The sequence below is a fragment of the Schistocerca piceifrons genome, chromosome 8, assembly GCF_021461385.2.
Source record: "Schistocerca piceifrons isolate TAMUIC-IGC-003096 chromosome 8, iqSchPice1.1, whole genome shotgun sequence".
NCBI lineage: Eukaryota > Metazoa > Arthropoda > Insecta > Orthoptera > Acrididae > Schistocerca > Schistocerca piceifrons.
This window is the reverse complement of record NC_060145.1, coordinates 417,293,192-417,313,635: the sequence shown is the minus strand read 5'-3', so window position 1 is coordinate 417,313,635 and position 20,444 is coordinate 417,293,192. Positions and strand designations below refer to the sequence as shown.

At 39.7% G+C, this 20,444-nt stretch overlaps 1 protein-coding gene across 1 annotated transcript in view; it reads left to right on the top strand.

Moving 5' to 3' along the window:
* The window catches only part of LOC124711240 (PAX-interacting protein 1-like), a 175,783-nt gene extending 159,597 nt beyond the window's left edge, over positions 1 to 16,186 (top strand). Inside the window, exons 22-23 of the mRNA XM_047241200.1 lie at positions 5,500 to 5,707; positions 13,972 to 16,186. Of these exons, the coding sequence (XP_047097156.1) occupies positions 5,500 to 5,707; positions 13,972 to 14,033 (270 nt within the window). The 3' untranslated portion in view covers positions 14,034 to 16,186. The remainder of the gene's footprint in view (positions 1 to 5,499; positions 5,708 to 13,971) is intronic.
* Positions 16,187 to 20,444: the final 4,258 nt, after the last annotated feature.

The following is a 20,444-nucleotide window of genomic DNA, read 5'->3' as shown; positions in this document are numbered from 1 at the left end:
AAAGGCTGTAAATGCTTAGGTAGCCGATACTGTTTTCTAAATACTGTCAGATGATTGCCTGTTGATATTCTATGTTGTGTGATTGGTGTAGCAGGTAACACTCCTTGTGGATTGAACAAATCCTTATACTGTGTTTAACACTGATTCCATTAATGCCCTATATTTGTCCTAAAGGTGTTTAACTTTTTCTCACAGCACAGATATGTTGACGGTTCGCTCTGTTCTTCCGTGTGCCATAGACTCCTCAGTATCTTCCTCTTCGAGAACCTCTAATGTGGCTATAAGTAATTCCTATGGAAGACTCACTTCATCTCCCCCAAAATTATCCAGGTTTATTGACAGATACACCTACGTACAAAACAATGTTGCTTATTGCCAATGGTTGATTCTAGCACAATGCCTACCCAGAAAATCTAACCCAAGTATCACAGTGACACATTGTCTCACAGTTGACCAAACTTACATTTGCTCATGAACCTTGTGTTTCCTATTTTAAACCCAAGCCATGTTGTCTTGACTGAATCAACTGCATTACCGCACGAGGTCCAGACTGACAATCTATATGTGTGCTCCTGTTTCTATCAAAAGTTCATATTGTTTCCCTTTCAAACAAGCCACCAATGAACAATCTGTCTCTGCATTTGCATTGAATGCACTTCTAATTGAGGCATTCCAAGGAAAAATGACATTACATTCATTTTGCTACTCATTTTTCCATTTCGTGAAGTAATTGTATCCAAACAAATGAGTCTTTGTTCTCACAAATTATTATTACTCTACGACAGGCGCAACACCCTCTAGAAACATTTGAAGGCTGTGTGGCTCCATCCCATTCCACTGACCACCATAGCATGGTAGACAGCTTCCATGCCGCTTTTACCGGTGTTGTGTGTGCACTGCACTGAGACCTATTTGTCAGAGACAAGATATCTGTGCCATGGAATTTATGTTTTGCAACATCACATGGAAACTAAATAGTGACTGTAAACAAAATATGGGAAGTGATTGTGATAGTATATCCAGTATGGAGTGTGGTTATTATGAGAACCACCTAATTGAAAGGAAACATAAGATGCAGAAAGAGAAGTGGAAAAAAGAGGTTGTGAAGAAGAAAAGAAATTCAGGACAGTATTATATTTCAGCAAAAACCAGTAAGAAAGCCTGTTCTAAGAAATTTGCAGTTGGTATAAAGGTTGCCCAAAGGAATGCTATCTAAAAATATGCCCAACAGATCCATGAACAATTTTCGACTTTAGGTGACAATAACACACAAGATACGTTGATGTTAAGTTTAACTGAAAAGAAAGCACTATCTTGAGCATCAAATGCTGCTAGGTCTGCTCAGATTTGTAGCACCACCCATATATACCATCTAAAATGCAACAATAATAACACCGTAGTCTGTAAATCCGAATTCCAAAGTATCATGCAAGTTACCGAGAGTCATCCGAAAACAATTTTAAAGGCACTGAATGCTACTGGTCTTACAGTAGCAGACAAAAGAGGGAAACACAGCAACAGACCACATAAAATTGCAATGGAAATTTGGGACATGGTCTGCTCTCTCTGAGACCAATTTCCTTCCAAACCATTACATTATCATTCCATGTAGGCTTTCACGGCCGGCGTCTTTATCAGTAAACTCTTCCGGGCTAAGTTGCCGTGGTCGATCTGTAGAACTTCTTCTCCCTGACGTTTCGTTCTCAACTACAGAGAACGTCTTCCGAGGTGAGTCGACGACTGGCTGCTAGGAGCTGGGGCCGCCGCTTATATAGAGATCATAGGGGGCGCGACCACACATCACGTGGCGTCGATGTGCAGCTATCTCTGGCTATCGTCTGTTCTCTCGATTGCAGGCAATCGATTGTCACGTGATTGATGCAACGTCGACCGCCATATCTTATCCAGTTTTAATCCTTCTTCTTTACGATTAAAATTGTATTGATGTTTGTGGATTTCAATTGCCTCTCTATACATATGTGTATAATAGTGCGACGTCCTCGCTAGCACGCTTGTTTGTGCAGCAACATTCAGTCCTTACCAAAGAAAGAAACGAGGTTGTACATTGCTAGTGCACAAAACAGACGTGGTGATGGCAAAGAAGTCTCATCCTGGGATTATGGATGCAAAGAAGAAAGATATCTTCGCACTACTCAAGTTCCTTTGAGACAATAATGCAGAAATGCTAAAGAATATTGTCGACATTTGTGCATCTGTGGCAGACAATGACTGCTCAGGATGCAAAACAGACATATGATCAATAGTAACCATGCATAGACTGCTGCAGATCTTTGTTGAGGACTGTGTTGTGTCGTATTTATGTCTATAATTGAATAAATGCATTTCTTTCATTTTGTGGATGATTATATTAATACGTTTTTAAAGAGGATTATTGTGTGTTATGTTCGTTGGTATAATGCCTTCAGGAACACCTTTACGCTGTACTGTTGCTTTGAAAACTAATTGTGTTTGCCGAATAAAAATATATTTTCTTGCTTCACAGTCTGACTATGCTACTTTTAGATTTGATGACTGTTTAATAGTCAAATATGGAAAATGTCATTTTCTTGTTCATGTTATACAGTGATTTATGGAAGAATAACTTAAATGTGGTACTGTATTATCAGCTCAGATCAGTATGTAAGTTGTACGTAGAACAGTGTCGTGTCATTTATTCTGAAACAACAATATGTCATTTCTGTTTGAATGAAATTTTGTCAATGTACATGGGATTGAAATGAATGAAAACATGTCATCAAATATTTGATGTTTGCATCTTGATTTCCATATATTGCCATTAAGTCATTGTTCCAGAAAACACCTCAATTAATGGGAATGCTTCTCAATGGAAGGAAGATTACCATTGTCATTTAATGATTTCTTTTTCCCATTGTAGTTACCTTGTTCCTTTGACCTAGACTCCTATGCCTTATGACCAATCCATTGACAAACATTGTGGTTGGCAAATCTGTGCTTTAAAATGACCCTTTCTTCTGCAGTGATAACATTCTTTGTTCAACAGAAACATTTCCTGATCATTCCAAGACTCAGTAGCACTGTCTATCTCTTGCAGTTTATTGGTTGCCTGCAGTGCTGCTACTACATCTAGTGGATTTTCCATTCTCAGACCGCAAAAAAATTCTGGAGAAACCCCTTTAGGAACAGATCCAGTGCCCTATCCTCAGCCTCTCTCAATAAAACTGGTTCAGTGTCCGGTTTGTTAGCAAACTCGTAAGTTTGGATGTTCAGCTTGCGTATCCTGTCCGATAATGCTTTGGTGGTCTCATTTGGCAGTTGTCTCAAAATTACTTTTCTCAAAAGAAATGTGCCCTATTTTGTTTCCTGTACAGTTGCTGTAAGCCATTTGCCAACTCTGTAAATGTGGTTACTTTACTTGAAACCTCATGGTACATGATGTACATCTTAACCTCACCCAGAAAGTGCAATTTGGCCATCTGCAATGATGTTTGTTCAGACTAGTAGCACAAGCTGGCTGTGGGTAACACATTCTGAATAAAAATAGAGCCATCCTCTGATGTTTTCCCAGAAAAAGGGAAAAATAAGACTAGCGACCATAGGGTCCACAAATGTGGAAGGTACTGCCAGTATTGATTTAACTTGACTGGGACCTGACTGTGAAGGATCTCCCATTAGGTTATGTAACTGCTGTGCCATCTGCTTGTCCTCTTTCTTTAATAATGTAACCTGTTCTGCCAGAGCAGATATTGTGTCTGCTGTAGTAGTTGCTCGCATTTGTGCCATATTTTTGCAGCTTCCTTTTCTATCAAAATAAGCCTTACACACCACACACAATATACACTATAATGAATATAAAAATTTACTTATTACTTTGTCTCATTGACACTTAAAAAAGTTATCTTTTGCATGACCATACTGCCAGTGGAATATATTACAGGAATAAACCTATGAAAAGGCACTCTGTGCCTCGACAAATTTTACAATGTACTGTTACAAAATACATTGTACTGTAACTCCCCTTAAATTGAGATACTAAGCATTGCAAAAAGTAACCCAGAAATCACTGTCTCTTATTCTGGACATGGATACACCAAAACGAACTTGGGTGAGAAACAAAGCTTTTCAGTGATTCACTCCATGATTATTGTAACTGCTGGTGTGACTCTGTATGAAATACTCATACAGCCTTCTGATGTAGATCAGAAAGACAACCACGTCCTGACACCAATTTTGCAGAAAGCTACTATTGGGAGGGCACTCTCCCACTTCCACAGAAGTATGTTAGTGACCCGTCATATTCGTAGGCGCAGTGAAAGAAGGTTCAGAATTAGTTTTTTATTTCCATAAAAATGCAGGTAGCATCTTGACTTGTGATTGGGATCGTCTGTCAGTGCCTGCTGAGAAATTGCAACGTAAGTGCCATTCAACTTGCTCACAGCAGCTAACATCTCGCACATCATTCCAGCCTCTGCTGCACTGGCAGTTTGCCACTTGCAGTGGACCTGGCTGTGGCTGTACCACAATGCTGCAGCAGTGAGTGACAGCAGCGTGTGTATTGAACTTACACACGCCAAGTTGTGAGGTGAGGTGCTCTGTCCCGTCCTGCTCACCACCCTTCTTCTCATCCATTGCACCGTGATGGCGGTTACTGTGTAGCCATGAATTTCAGTGATATTGACCTGCCATCTTGGTAAGCCCCATTGAGTCCACCTGAATGTCAGGAACGCTGTTGTCCTGATCTTGGTGGGACCGAAGACCTCCAGGTCCACCGATCAGCGACGGAAAAAGATAGTGGTGTTGAACTCTGCAATTGGTGATTAAGGCGAGGTAGCCATCTCTCTCAGTAGCAGCTGTTGTTGTCTGTAGTGTGCATGAAATCTACAACAGACTTGTGCCAGATGGGTAGTATTGGAATGCATTCCAGGTGCTATATGTGTGTAAGGGCACATCTGAGCAAAGAGACATGGGGCAGTGAGGCGGGAGGGGGGGAGATTGAGAGTGAGAGGACAGGGAGGGAATGGACAGACAGATAGAAGGGGAAGGCAGAGATGGACAGATGGGAGGAGAAGATGGTCAGAGAGAGGACAAGAGAGATGGTGGAAGAGGATATGAGCATAGAGATGGGGGAGGAGGAGATTGACAGATAGACGTGGGAGGATGAGTTGACGGAGAGGGGGGAGGTGGACAGGTAGGTGTGGTAGGAGGAGATGGGCAGAGAGAGGTGGCAGGAGATTGACAGATAGCGTTGGCAGGAGATGGACAGAAAGAAGTGAAGGGGAAGATTAGAGAGAAGGGGAGGAGGGAGAAGTGTCGGAGGCAGGTACAAGATGGAGAGGGGTAGTGGGTAGGTGGATGAGGAAGAAGGGTGAGGAGATGGACAGAGAGAAGGGGCAGGAAAAGATGAACTAATAGGAGATTTGAATAAATAAATACCCAGGCAACGCCGAGTGCTCAGCTAGGTTTTTTTTTATGTAAGTGAACATCTATTATGTGATATTTAATAACTGTTTTATTTAACAGGGCATAACTTTTTTTATGACTCCTGGCATCAACCCGTCTCCATCAGCTCTCGCTGAAATGATTGAATGTGCTGGCGGAACAGTGGAGAAGAGACGGAAGGCCTTGCGAAACTATGCCCTAGAAGCACGACAGGATGGTCGACGTTTTGTTATAATTTCGGTGAAACATGATATGCATCTTCTCCTGCAGTGTTTTCCCTCTGGTTATGGTGAGTGTTTTCTCAGTGCAATGTCAAGTCTCTCTATTGATCTGTATATGGTGTATTTCAAAGAAAAATTAATGTATATGGAACCTTGTAGTCACATATTACAGAATGTTCTTAGTAAAATGAGTGTTGGTGGTAGATACAAGAGCCTTATATTGCTATTCTGGGCAAGGACCCAGTGAAGATTGCATTTTTCTGACCTTTTATGAAATGTCAGATGTTTGTTTGTGTAATTTGGATAACTGTGATGGGTTCTCATACAGTGTAGTGCTATGTTTTCGTTATTATGGGTGAAGGGAAGGGAGGGTGAACCTGGCACTGACACACAGTCTATTTCTCTCCAGTAGCACCAAGGAGTAAATTCAGTGAAATATCCCCTGCTGGCTAGCAGATCATCAGCAACAGTGTCACATGACCTCACACCATTAGGGACAATGGAGAAGTTTGGAATTTAACCTTGGTCATTGGCACAAAGTATGATGATCAGTAGCTGTAAGCCACCACTTCTCATCCTGTCGAAAGTACAGGTGTGCATTAGCAATCTCTACTTTGAAGGAAGGGGTGGGGTCCGTATGGAGTGAAGAATTAGAATTTGCTACTTTGGTGCAGTCTCACAACTTTTTTTTCCCCCATAGTGCAATGGCTGAAAAATCTTTGCTAAAGGTGTGTAAACCCAACCTATTTAACAAACCTTATTATTAATATGATGCAAGAAAGTCCTGGATGGGATGCAAATAAGGAGCCAAGGAAACGACGCAACCTATAATTTAGGTGCTGAGCCTTTGACAGACATATAAACTGCAATCCATTTTCTCTTACAACCATACCCTCAAAAGTAAGGCAGAGTGGTTCAGCTCTATTCTGTTATGATTACATACTATATCTTTTCAGATATAGCATCATTTTTAGTAACATTACATAAAACACAAAAATTACAAATATTGAATATATACACATATTTCCACCTCTTTTCTGGCATGCCTCATTCTTCATCTAATCCTGTTATTTATTGTTTATTTTATTAATTCACAGTTTCAGACTATTAAATTTAAATTCATTACCACACTGTTAACAGTCCTTGGCCTTGTAATTTGTGGATTCCTAAACGATGATAAATGATAAATTATGGTATGGTATTCTTTTGAAATTACATGTAGTGACCAGTTGGGGACCAGCATATAATAGTTTCCACAGTGTTCACAGTTCTCTCTGGTTTTGGGGGAGATAATGTGAGATCCTCTTCCCGTTTGTAGCTCTTGTCACATGAGAGAATTTTGGCGGATAGTTGGCCTCCTACTTGCTCTCTTCTCATTAAACATTCAGGGAAGGGAATTAGTCATATCAAGTAGCAACAAACCATTTGCACTACATACTTGAGAGGAAAACAATTTCACAACAAAATTGACCAATTATAAACAGCCTAATTATTGTTCTTATTTAATCTGAATATCAATGGGCTGAACAATTTTGTTGTTGTTGTTGTGGTCTGTAAAGAAAGAGCCTCCATCTCCCAAGACGTCTTTGGCAACTTAATCAGTATTTGCCACTGAGAGTATAGACTCCAAGGCAAATTGTTTACAGAGCCCTAATAGAATGCACATGGAGGCATCAGTGAAAAAATTTATTATTGTAGGTATGTGTGTAAATATTTTTGGTCACAAGATAGATGTGTAAGTAAGCAGTTTAAACAATGCAGGGAACAAAGGGGCTGAGCTGAATAGTCATTGGGGAGTTATGGATCACAGTTCACTTGTTAAAGGATATTTTTAGTGAGTATTACAACAAATAAGAGAGTTACTTATTTCAAAAGCTTTTTAGTTAATGGGGAAGCTGAGTGAGCAACATGCCATGTTCACACCTTGAACTATTTGCTTCCCTTTTCTGCTTCACTGTAGCTCATGAAAGAAATGTACTCACTTAGTAATTAAAGAATCTTTCATTTAACTGGCCACATTTTCAATGTTGGAAAGTTAAGTGAATTGTCTAACTACATTTACTTAATTAAAGTATTACATATTCTATTTTTAACTTAAAGACCGCATATATCATACAATGGAAACCCACATAGCAATGTTAACATAGAAAAACATAGATTTCCAAAATAATATATAACATCCAATAATGTATGTAGGAAAAGAGAGATTGCTACAAACTAGACAGAAAACACTTTAAGTTGCAGACTACACATAGTTTTCAGCCACAGCCGTCATCAGCAAAAGAGAAACACACAGCATTCATATGCACAAGCAAGCACAGCTCACATGCACATGACTGCCAATTCCGGCAGCTCAGATCAAAATGAATTCTGTAAATGTCTTTTAATTGTGCCTGTCTGCAAAACATGTCTTCTGTATGGTAAGTAGCCTTCTCTCTTTTCCTACATATATTATCATGTTTGACTTCATGATATTAGGTTGTTGCTTAGTTTGTAGCATTTTTGTTTTGCATGTTAGTGTTCTGGTTGGTACGGGTTTATTTATCAATTGTAATTTTTTACTTGTAGTTCACCATTACTGTTTGAATTTACATTTGTCATTTTGTCATTTGGAGATAGTGAGTGGAGCTGCAGATGCTAGAAAATAAAGTGCCAAATGGAGAAATAGGAACATTTACGACATGATTTCAGTAGAGGGTAACATTTGCACTGTGTATGGGGATAATGCCATCGCACAGAGCATGGCAAGAAAATGGTTTTCTCATTTTAAGGAGGATCATTGTGACATTAGTGACTCTCCACATTCAGAAAGACCTTCGGGGTTTGTTGAAGATTGTTGAAACACATTAATGCACAATGATCCACATCAGTGTACAAGAGAACTGGAAATGTGATGAACTGTGGTCATACCACCATTGTACAACATTCCCATGCATTAGGGAAGGTTCATACATTGAGTGTATGGGTACCACATGCTCTAAGCCAAAATCATAGAAATGAGTGGGTGGCCATATGTACATCTCTGCTTGCTCGTCATCATTTGGCTCGTGAGGAACACTGACCACTCCTGACTACCAGCAACTTCCTGTGCAAAGACCTGCATGCATCCATGGAAGATAATGTTATGCATCTGGTGGAACGGTGACAGTGTGATGTACTATGAATTGCTTCCCCAGGGTATAACCATCAAGGCTGACATTTATTGTTAACAACAGAGACATCTTATAGACGCAGTCCAAGAAAGACCAGGAAGACTATGTGAAGTGATGACACTCCACGATAACTCTCGCTCACATTCTGCTATACTGACAAAAAATACTGTACAGGAGATTGTTTGGGAAGTCATTCTGCATGCACCTTATTCATCTGATCTTGCACCCTCAGATTTTTAACTTTTCCACACTCTATTAAACAACCTTAAAGAAACTTCCTTTCCAAGTGAAAAATAACTTCTGAACATGGCGAAATGAGTTCTTTGCCTCAAAACCATGTGATTTCTACAGTCTAGAATCAGAAACTTACCCCACCATTGGCAGACTGTTCTAAATAGTGAGAGAGAATGTATTATTGATGACTAAGGTTTCTGTTTTGTGTATGTGTTGTGTTTATTAAACTTATGGAAAAAGGTAATGAACTTGTGCACCAACCCAATAAATGTTGCAAACAAATCTATATGCTTACTAGAATTGTATGTCTTCCCCTCATACCTTCCCCCTCCTGCCACCCTTATTCCTTACACATATGATATCGTACAGTTGTTAAGGCACTGTCTAACCATACAAATTTAATTTTCAGACTTGCTGGTTCCTTTGAATAGAACACTCTTTGTTTTCCTACCCATCCTAGCTTGTGCCTACTTTCTTAACAGCGTTATTATAGCGTGTTTGTTAAACTGTAATCTTCATTACTTTGTCTGTTTTTTTGTCTGTCTGTACATGAAACAGTATTACTCTCCTTGTTTGTGTCATATTTGTCTCCTTTCTTTTTGTCACCCGTGGTGAACAACACAAAGATGGAAGCAACCATCACAAGTGTGATAACATGAAAATCCCTGCTCATTATTTCTATTTGCTCTGCAAAATGCAGACGTGAACAGAAATGTCAAAGTGATGATTTGAAATTGGGTATAAAATTGTAGACTTTATTTTGCTATTGCACAACTCCTCATCAGTTTTCTTCAGGTACACATACTACTGTAATACTTTTGTTGTCCATGAAATGAACACTTACTTTTAAACTTGCAGGTAAAATGCCGCTCGTGTATAGTACGTTAGCAACAATGACCGTGTCTTAGAAAAATTTTTGACTGTAATGCTTTAATGATGTTGAACATATTAGTACTGTGCCCATCCCCTTTATATATATAAAAGAAGGAAACATTCCACGTGGGAAAAATTATATATAAAAACAAAGATGAGGTGACTTACCGAACGAAAGCGCTGGCAGGTCGATAGACACACAAACAAACACAAACATACACACAAAATTCAATCTTTCGCAACAAACTGTTGCCTCATCAGGAAAGAGGGAAGGAGAGGGGAAGACGAAAGGAAGTGGGTTTTAAGGGAGAGGGTAAGGAGTCATTCCAATCCCGGGAGCAGAAAGACTTACCTTAGAGGGGAAAAAAGGACAGGTATACACATGCACATATCCATCCACACATACAGACACAAGCAGACATATTTAAAGACAAAGAGTTTGGGCAGAGATGTCAGTCGAGGCAGAAGTGTAGAGGCAAAGAAGTTGTTGAAAGACAGGTGAGGTATGGGTGGCGGCAACTTGAAATTAGCGGAGATTGAGGCCCGGCGGATGACGAGAAGAGAGGATATACTGAAGGGCAAGTTCCCATCTCCGGAGTTCGGATAGGTTGGTGTTGGTGGAAAGTATCCAGATAACCCGGACGGTGTAACACTGTGCCAAGATGTGCTGGCTGTGCACCAAGGCATGTTTGGCCACAGGGGGATCCTCATTACCAACAAACATTGTCTGCCTGTGTCCATTCATGCGAATGGACAGTTTGTTGCTGGTCATTCCCACATAGAATGCATCACAGTGTAGGCAGGTCAGTTGATAAATCACGTGGGTTCTTTCACACGTGGCTCTGCCTTTGATCGTGTACACCTTCCGGGTTACAGGACTGGAGTAGGTGGTGGTGGAAGGGTGCATGGGACAGGTTTTGCATCGGGGGCGGTTACAAGGATAGGAGCCAGAGGGTAGGGAAGGTGGTTTGGTGATTTCATAGGGATGAACTAACAGGTTACGAAGGTTAGGTGGGCGGCGGAAAGACACTCTTGGCGGAGTGGGGAGGATTTCATGAAGGATGGATCTAATTTCAGGGCAGGATTTGAGGAAGTCGTATCCCTGCTGGAGAGCCACATTCAGAGTCTGGTCCAGTCCCGGAAAGTACCCTGCCACAAGTGGGGCACTTTTGTGGTTCTTCTGTGGGGGATTCTGGGTTTGAGGGGACGAGGAAGTGGCTCTGGTTATTTGCTTCTGTACCAGGTCGCGCATCCCGCAACTACCCTCCCGACCTGGTACAGAAGCAAATAACCAGAGCCACTTCCTCGTCCCCTCAAACCCAGAATCCCCCACAGAAGAACCACAAAAGTGCCCCACTTGTGACAGAGTACTTTCCGGGACTGGACCAGACTCTGAATGTGGCTCTCCAGCAGGGATACGACTTCCTCAAATCCTGCCCTGAAATGAGATCCATCCTTCATGAAATCCTCCCCACTCCGCCAAGAGTGTCTTTCCGCCGTCCACCTAACCTTCGTAACCTGTTAGTTCATCCCTATGAAATCCCCAAACCACCTTTCCCTACCCTCTGGCTCCTATCCTTGTAACCGCCCCCGGTGCAAAACCTGTCCCATGCACCCTCCCACCACCACCTACTCCAGTCCTGTAACCCGGAAGGTGTACACGATCAAAGGCAGAGCCACGTGTGAAAGCACCCACGTGATTTATCAACTGACGTGCCTACACTGTGATGCATTCTATGTGGGAATGACCAGCAACAAACTGTCCATTCGCATGAATGGACACAGGCAGACAATGTTTGTTGGTAATGAGGATCACCCTGTGGCCAAACATGCCTTGGTGCACAGCCAGCACATCTTGGCACAGTGTTACACCGTCCGGGTTATCTGGATACTTTCCACCAACACCAACCTATCCGAACTCCGGAGATGGGAACTTGCCCTTCAGTATATCCTCTCTTCTCGTCATCCGCCGGGCCTCAATCTCCGCTAATTTCAAGTTGCCGCCACCCATACCTCACCTGTCTTTCAACAACTTCTTTGCCTCTACACTTCTGCCTCGACTGACATCTCTGCCCAAACTCTTTGTCTTTAAATATGTCTGCTTGTGTCTGTATGTGTGGATGGATATGTGCGTGTGTATACCTGTCCTTTTTTCCCCCCTAAGGTAAGTCTTTCCGCTCCCGGGATTGGAATGACTCCTTACCCTCTCCCTTAAAACCCACTTCCTTTCGTCTTTCCCTCTCCTTCCCTCTTTCCTGATGAGGCAACAGTTTGTTGCGAAAGCTTGAATTTTACATATAGACACACAAACAAACACAAACATACACACAAAATTCAAGCTTTCGCAACAAACTGTTGCCTCATCAGGAAAGAGGGAAGGAGAGGGAAAGACGGAAGGAAGTGGGTTTTAAGGGTGAGGGTAAGGAGTCATTCCAATCCCGGCAGCGGAAAGACTTACCTTAGGGGGAATGTGTTTCTATCGACCTGCCAGCGCTTTCGTATGGTAAGTCACATCATCTTTGTTTTTATATATCACTTTCTTGCATATTTCTTTATAAATTTTCACATAGTATTTCCAGCTTTTTATGTTTTTTGGCATTCCTTAGTCTCCCCACGGGGTAGCCGCACGTCTGAGGTGCATTGCCACAGTTCGCATGGCTCCCCCTGACGCAGGGGTTTGAGTCCTCCCTCGGGCATGGTGTGTGTGTTGTTCTTAGCATAGGGTAGTTTAAGTTAGATTAAGTAGTGTGTAAGCCTAGGGACCGATGACCTCAGCAGTTTGGTCCCATAGGAACTTACCACCATTCCTTAGCTGCATCTGTGCTTATCCTTTAATGCAAAAAAATCAAAGATTGTTTGTATACTATTGTACACGTTATGCTTATTTGTATTTGTAAAGCATCATCAGGGGCCTGTAATACATGTTTGTTTTTGTACGTAATAATTCTGTTATATAATAACAACAGATTTGCTATTACACTACAGTTTTTTGTGCTACAAAAATTTGTTTCTCACCTAACATCAAGAAAATACCAAATAACAATAATTTAGTAACAAATCTGTAATTATTGCATAACAAAGTTATTATACAGGGTGACTGCGTGATGATGATACAAATTTTCAAGGTTGATGTATCAATTTGAGGATTAGGGACTCTGTTCCGGAAATAAACATGTTGAAAATTACAGGCGAAAATTGTTCTGGTACCTCATGATGGTGGAATAAGTGCACCAGTACTGTTGTCGATAAGACTGTAGGGCAGGCAACTAGTAGAGGTGTCAGCATGGTCAAAACAAGAAAAAAGTCTAGCAAACACGGGCTCTACAGTAGATAGAATGTACCAAAACAAGAAAAAAGGTCCATTAAATATGGGCTCCAAAATGCACACCTTAGCTGTGTATGCTTGTTCATCTTTGCTTCAGTGAAACACATATCTTTACTGACCAAGTGCTCATAGCTCTCGATGTATGCACTTCAGGACCCATATTTACTGGACTTTTTTTTATTATTTTTATCCATACTGTCTCCCCCCCCCTCCTGCCCCTCCCCACAAAAAAAAGTGCTTGCAGTAGAAAAGATGTGTTTCACAGTATCGGAGTTGAACAAGTGGCCATAGCTCTTAAGATATGCATTTAGAGCCCCTGTTTACTAGACACTTTTTTTCTTGCATTGGTCCATACTACTGCCTCCGAAAGTTGCTCAGCCTACAGTCTGTACATGTATTCCACTGTTGGAGGTATGAGAACCATTTTCACTTATAACTTTTGACTTGGTTGTTTTCAGACCAGTGTCCCTTACCTCATATGGATAGAGTTACCCTTATCCATCACCTCTGAAAGTTTGTAATATCATTGTGGAATCACACTAAATACTAAAATAAACATGTTGCAGGCCAACGAAGGTGGTTAAAAAAAAAAAAAATAAAAAGAGAGAGAGAGAGAGAGAGAGAGAGAGAGAGAGAGGGGCGTATATGCACAATGCAACCAGCTTTTCATTTAGTTGCATTAGACAAACCACATGTCCAAGATTCTACAATGATTTGCTATTTATTGCTTCTTTTCATTTGGTTCCAGAAGTGTACAATTCTGAGTGTGTTATGGGATCTATCATGAGGCAAGAGTTGATGTTCAACTAAATGGAAACACACACATCATCTGCCAATGTACTGAGAAAGTGACCTTATGAAGCAGAAAAAAACACCAATCAAAATATTTTATGTACTTCAGAGGCAAATCACAGGCTTTAACAGGCATCATAAACCAGAGAGTAGGCACTTTTTTATATTGTACATGTTTTACTGTTTGCATAGCTTTAATGTTGAATATTTTAAAGTTTATGTTGTAGCCTGTAAAGGGGTTATGTAACTGTTGAAAAATAATGTATTTTAGTATAGACGCAGAGCTGTAGAGGGTAAGAATTATTGCTGTGTTTTAAATAGCATCTCCTCTATGGGATGTAGTCTGATGCAGTATCCATGCTAGTGTGTATAACTTTGCAAAACTGTGATCTCAGTTTGAATTGAATTTCAATGAAAGATTGCAGTTTAACAGCAAAAGGGTGTGTATATTTTTGATTTGCAGAAATTACCTCCAATTTTACCAAAGAATAATTTAAAACATCCCATAGGTTGTGCTTATTTAAGTAATGAAGAATTTAAGTAGTGAAGATTAATAATATATAGGACTCCAAGGGTCTCTTTCAATAATAGTCAGTTGCTTATTTGCGTAGATTGGTGATGAAAAGTCATTAACAAAACACTGTGCAATGTTCATGTATAAAGCTAAAGGATGATTCGGTTTCAAAATGTGTGCAACACTTTTGATGAGGAAAAGCCATTAAATGAGATGCTCAACAATGAAATACTTTTTATTCTCATAGGAGTTTACATTTCCAATCATCAAATGTCCATAATGCTTTCTGGAGGGACATTTTCTGTACTCGCTTTCAATTGTATCCTTTTTTCAACTACTATGTGGAGCACTGTCAAGTATGCCTTGTTATTGGACAGAAGACAGTCTAACAGTTTCAAAATTTTCTGCATTATTGTTTTTTCTTATGAGTCGCTCTTTTCAATATGTGTTTTAAGACTGTTTTGTCTATATATGACATGTATTTTAGTTTGAACACTGATTTTCTTTTGAAACATAAAACATTTTGTCAGCCACTTTCTAGTGTTGTTATTTACCTTATAACATTGTTGCTATTAAAAGTCTTGAATTTAAATTATCATGACAAAAATATTCTTATTTTAATATGACATAAATCATTTTTAAAATGTGACAAGAAGAGAGTCATTTTGTAAATGTTTGTGAATGCAATGAAAGTGACTGATAAACTGGTGCAAAAACAAAGCTTTCAAGAAATCAGATTCCTGTGTCAAAAGTATCTGTAACGCAGGTGTGACCACACAGCAGAGCAAACTTATCAAAGGGAAGAAGTTGTAAATCCCTTGTTAATTAAATTACCAGAGGTGGTTCTTAAATTGCTTTATTTATTCTTATACTGTGAAATAGGGAAATGGGACCAGTCTTAACTGTTTCATACTAACCACTACAGCAAGGGAAATGACAGCACTGTATTTTACATGAAATTAAATATTAACTCTTTTCTTAATAAATTCAAAAATACAAAATGGGCAAGCATAGCACAATCGAGCTTTAATTGCTACTGTGAGGTAAATTAGCTGACTAATAATGTTTGTAACTCTAACCTCCTAAATTGGTGTACTTGGCAATTTGTCGAGCTAGAGCTACAGATGTTTGCGTACTAAAATGTGACACAGTTGCTGTCTAGCCATCAACCATTCACCTTTTCTATGCTAATACAAATGTACTATTTTGTACTTTTTTTCATGAGCTGTGCTACTCAAACTGTACTCTAATGTAAATTTATGGTACCTGGTCTTCATACACATTTAACAGAAAAAACAGTGATGTGATAAAAAATTATTTAAAAGTGGAGATGGTTATCTCATACAAACTTTTTGAAAGTGATATCTATAGCACAAAAATGTACTCTCATGAACTTAATTCAGTGTGTTGTTGTGATAAGCAAGAATTGAAGACAGGAGTTACTTCTAGACATCTGTGTTAACTTATGAGAAGTGATCATTCCATGTACTTGAAAGAAGGATTTTCTAAGTGAAGGAAATTTGGTCCTATGGATTTTTGAATGCTGTAAAACTCGTGTGCCAGTCTGTAATGTTACTGTCCTTAATTTATTTGAAATATCTCTTTTGTACAATTGTTTGTTGTTTCTGGTGGCAGTTTAATAAAAATGTAAAGTGATCTTTTTTTACAATTATTGCAGCGAAGTTGCAATAAACTTGTGAAATGTGCAACAGGAAATGCACGGCCAGTTGTAATGTGTTGACTTACAACCAGTTGCAAGGAAAAAGAAAGAGAAACTTGCAATTTTTATGTGGCAATGAAAAATTCTCAGGGGAATACAAGTAATAGAAGAGTAAAGATAACAAATGACGCTAAAGTAGAGACGAGTTGTCAAAACAAAATAGATGTTTGCTGACCTTCAGCCAAATACTGCTTCAGAGCTAACAGAATACACAGACACTTGTACGGCTACATTATCACAACCAACTATGTTGTGCAAACACTGCAGCCCTGCTGGTGCAAGATGTTTGTCAGTTGGAGTGGGTTAAGAGGGAAAGGGTTGCAGGAGCTAGGAATGTGGCACAGATGAGCTCATTCTGCCGCAGGCGGGGGGGGGGGGGGGGGGGGTAGCGTAACCTACAGGACTGAGGAAGAGGGAGACTGTGTAGGGAAGAACATGACTGTAGGATGAGTGGAATGGGGATAGAAGTAAGGGTGGAAGTGAGTGTGGGCCAGAGGCTAGCAAACTGGGGGCAGGGGCTTTACAGGACTGAAGGATGTGTTGCAAGCTTATTTAAAATTAGTTATTAATACTTAAATTTGAAACTTGTGCTTCATGTAACCAATTGTAATGTGTTGACTTGCAGTTGGTTTCAGAAGAACATTGCAGTTTACTTTCTAAAAATTTGACAGTTGTGGTCCTTCCATGTTCAGTAGTAGTGTGAACATAATTTGAGTTGATTGAAGAGCTACAACTATGTGCCACAGTGCTAGCCAAACTTGTAACACCACCAAACTATTTCCCAGCAGACTGGAGAATGAAGTTTCTCATCACCAATAATATGCTCTGTATTTTCTTCATATTGTTTAGCAACCAGCAGATATATTGAAACTCCACTAAGATACAGCTGTCAAAAAACATAAACTCTTTCACTGATATATTTTGTGCCTTCTTCCTTTCATTAGCTGCTTCAGTTTTCAGAACCAGTGATGATAATTTTTTCTTCTCTTAACAATTTTTGACTGTTTGGAAAACAGGAGGATGGGGATAATAATGGACACATTCAGTAAAGATAGTCTATTGTTTTTCATACAATAGTAGTGCACACAGAGTCATCCACAAAAAGTATAAATAAATGAATTTAGACAAGTGTCATGTCTCCAACACTACCCCTGTGAAATACCTGTTTATCGGAGTTCCAGTCCGTGCAAGTCTGTCGCAACTGTGTAGCCCTACTTCAGCAGATTGTCACTATGAATTGAACCCTTGTGCCAAACTATGGATGCCTTGGCTTTCAGACAATGATCATGTGACTACAAAATTCATCCTTACTGGCAGCATCACATGGATTTCAAATTATTATTACTTTTCTAGGCATGTTGTAAAAATGCACTGCTCTTATAATTTTCCTAAACTTTTTTTTTTTTTTAATCTGAAATATGCCCAGTTAAAAAGTTGAGAAATATTCTCACGGCTAGTTGAATTAATAAAAGCTACTCTGAATAATAGATAAAATCCACCCCTGTCACCACAGTGAATGGAACAGATTAGCCTGTTAAGTTTCTCTGTTCATACAAAACTGCTGTTAGTAGACTCAACAGCTGTGCACATTTTGTTAATTACATGGATTACCATCAACTTTTGTGAAATTTAACAGCAGATATGTGGACCACAATGCTGTAAAACACTCACCAAATCATTGCCAAGGAATGACGACCAACAGGCTGCCATACTGTTCAGAAACACTTCTCTATGGGGTGCCGAAGCAACTGACCAACAAGCGTATGTAACAACCACAGACATTGGTGCGGATGCAGGGACACTGCCACTAGATGCTGCATGCATGAGCAAACAAGGTTATCTAAACTGTTGAGTTGCAGTATAAGTTGGTACATGCTGATGAGAACATGTAAATACACTACTGGCCATTAAAATTGCTACACCACGACGATGACACGCAAAATTTAACCTACAGGAAGAAGATGCTGTGATATGCAAATGATTAGCTTTTCAGAGCATTCACACAATGTTGGCGCCGTTGGCGACACCTACAACGTGCTGACATGAGGAAAGTTTCCAACTGATTTCTCATACACAAACAGCAGCTGACCAGCGTTGCCTGGTAAAACGTTGTTGTGATGGCTCATGTAAGGTGGAGAAATGCGTAACATCACGTTTCTGACTTTGAAAAAGGTCTGATTGTAGCCTTATCGTATTGCGACATTGCTGCTCACGTTGGTCGAGATCCAATAACTGTTAGCAGGATATGGAATCAGTGGGTTCAGGAGGGTAATATGGAATGCCATGTTGGATCCCAACAGCCTCGTATCACTAGCAGTCGAGATGACAGGCATCTTATCCGCGTGGCTGTAATGGATCGTGCAGCCACGTCTTGATCCCTGAGTCAACAGATGGGGATGTTTGCAAGACAACAACCATCTGCACAAACAGTGGCTCCTTCTTCAGGCAGAAGAGTTGAAGGGGAAGGAAAAGGACTGGAGAGGTCTAGGAAGAGGGTAGATGTTGGGAAAGTAACCCAGAACTGCGGGTCAGGGGAAACTTATTGTACAGGATGAGAAGGAAAGACTCATCCCTTTCCTTCTCATCCCGTACGGTAAGTCTCCCCTGACCCGTGGTTCTGGGTGACTTTCCCAAAATCTCCCCCTCTTCCTAGACCTCTCCAATCCTTTTCCTTCACCCCTCTTCCTTCCCCCATCAACCCTTCTGCCTGAAGAAGGAGCCACTGGCTCTGAAAGCTTGCCAGTTACAACCTTCTTTTATGTGTGTTCTGCTGCTGCTGTTTATTTTGATTTGGGCATTTGTAGGATGGTTTTAAGGTTTAGATTTTTTTTCTGGGCATAGGATCTAATTTTAAAGTACTGCCTGGTATTCTCCAATTAGGTAGTCTGGTCTGTGAATGCAATCTGACATTTTTATTTTGGTTTCCATTGCCCCACTTTGTGGTAACAGAAGAGGGTATGGGTTGACTCAAAACTGTATATGTTCATGTACTCTTAACTGACAAGTTCATTCCTATGTTTAGTCTAGTTTTGAAGAAAAGACTACAAATAACACTATAATATCTCTCGAAGTTGTTGATTCATCGCTTTAAGTTGTTGATTCATCACTTTTGATAGGTCACATATATAATTGAATCAGTGAAGTCCAATATTTCACAAATTCAGATTTCAGTATTTTTGCATTCTCCATCTGTAGACGTATGTATCTGTGTTGAGAACGTCATGAGTTTCTGCCTTTAAAGCCAAGAAAGTCACTGCCAATCTCTAAAGCCAAGAAAATCATTGCCAAAATATTTAGTTTGTACGAAAATTTCATGAGTCCAGGACTCATGACTTTTCATACTACATCTTCTCATTAGTTTTATTTAATATTTTTTAAATCACTGGACGTAACCTACTGTTTATATCCCTGTATTAATAACAGTCAGACTTTATCAGTTCCGACTCATGATCTATTGCTGGCACCATGTTGTAAGGCAAATCCTGTGTTGTTGTTGTCTAATCTTTCATTAGTAGTGGCAATTTAACCCAGATAGTCCTGAATTATTTGTTTTTCAAACATTGATTTATATCTTATCTACTTTCATTCACAAGGTTGTAAGGAAGAAAGTAAAAACAATTTTGAGTATTTATTTTTATTTAGTATTTCTAAAAATGGGCGTCCTTCCAGAAGGACGTCAGGACAATAAGGGATGATGTTTTTAAAGTATATGACATTGCACAATTAACTTGTTTTGGTTTTTATACTTTCAAATAAACATAAATAAATTTGAATTATGGGCTAAAACAGCTAATAAATACAAAAGACAAAGAAAAGAACCTATACACATATTTTATGCACTAGTATAATAAGACAAAAAGCAACAAACATGAAGTGGTTCGTCACATTTTACGCACATATTAGTAGTTTTTTTGTGGCAACTTCGACATTTCAGCTGCTTCTTCGTTTTTGTTATCTCGTCCATTGGTAATTCAGCAACATAATGTTCTCTCCCATCAAATCTAGAATCTAGTTTTGCCCTCTCACTAGGATATCCTCTGCTGGTAGTGACTCATTTGTTACTTTCAAGAATTGCAGTGACAATTCGACGACGAAATGTCAGATGATCTATGGGTTATTCGTTGTGCTTGTAAAGATCCCAGGCATTTTGCTGTGCAGTGTCTGTAAAATGATCAATGATCTGGAAATACGACTT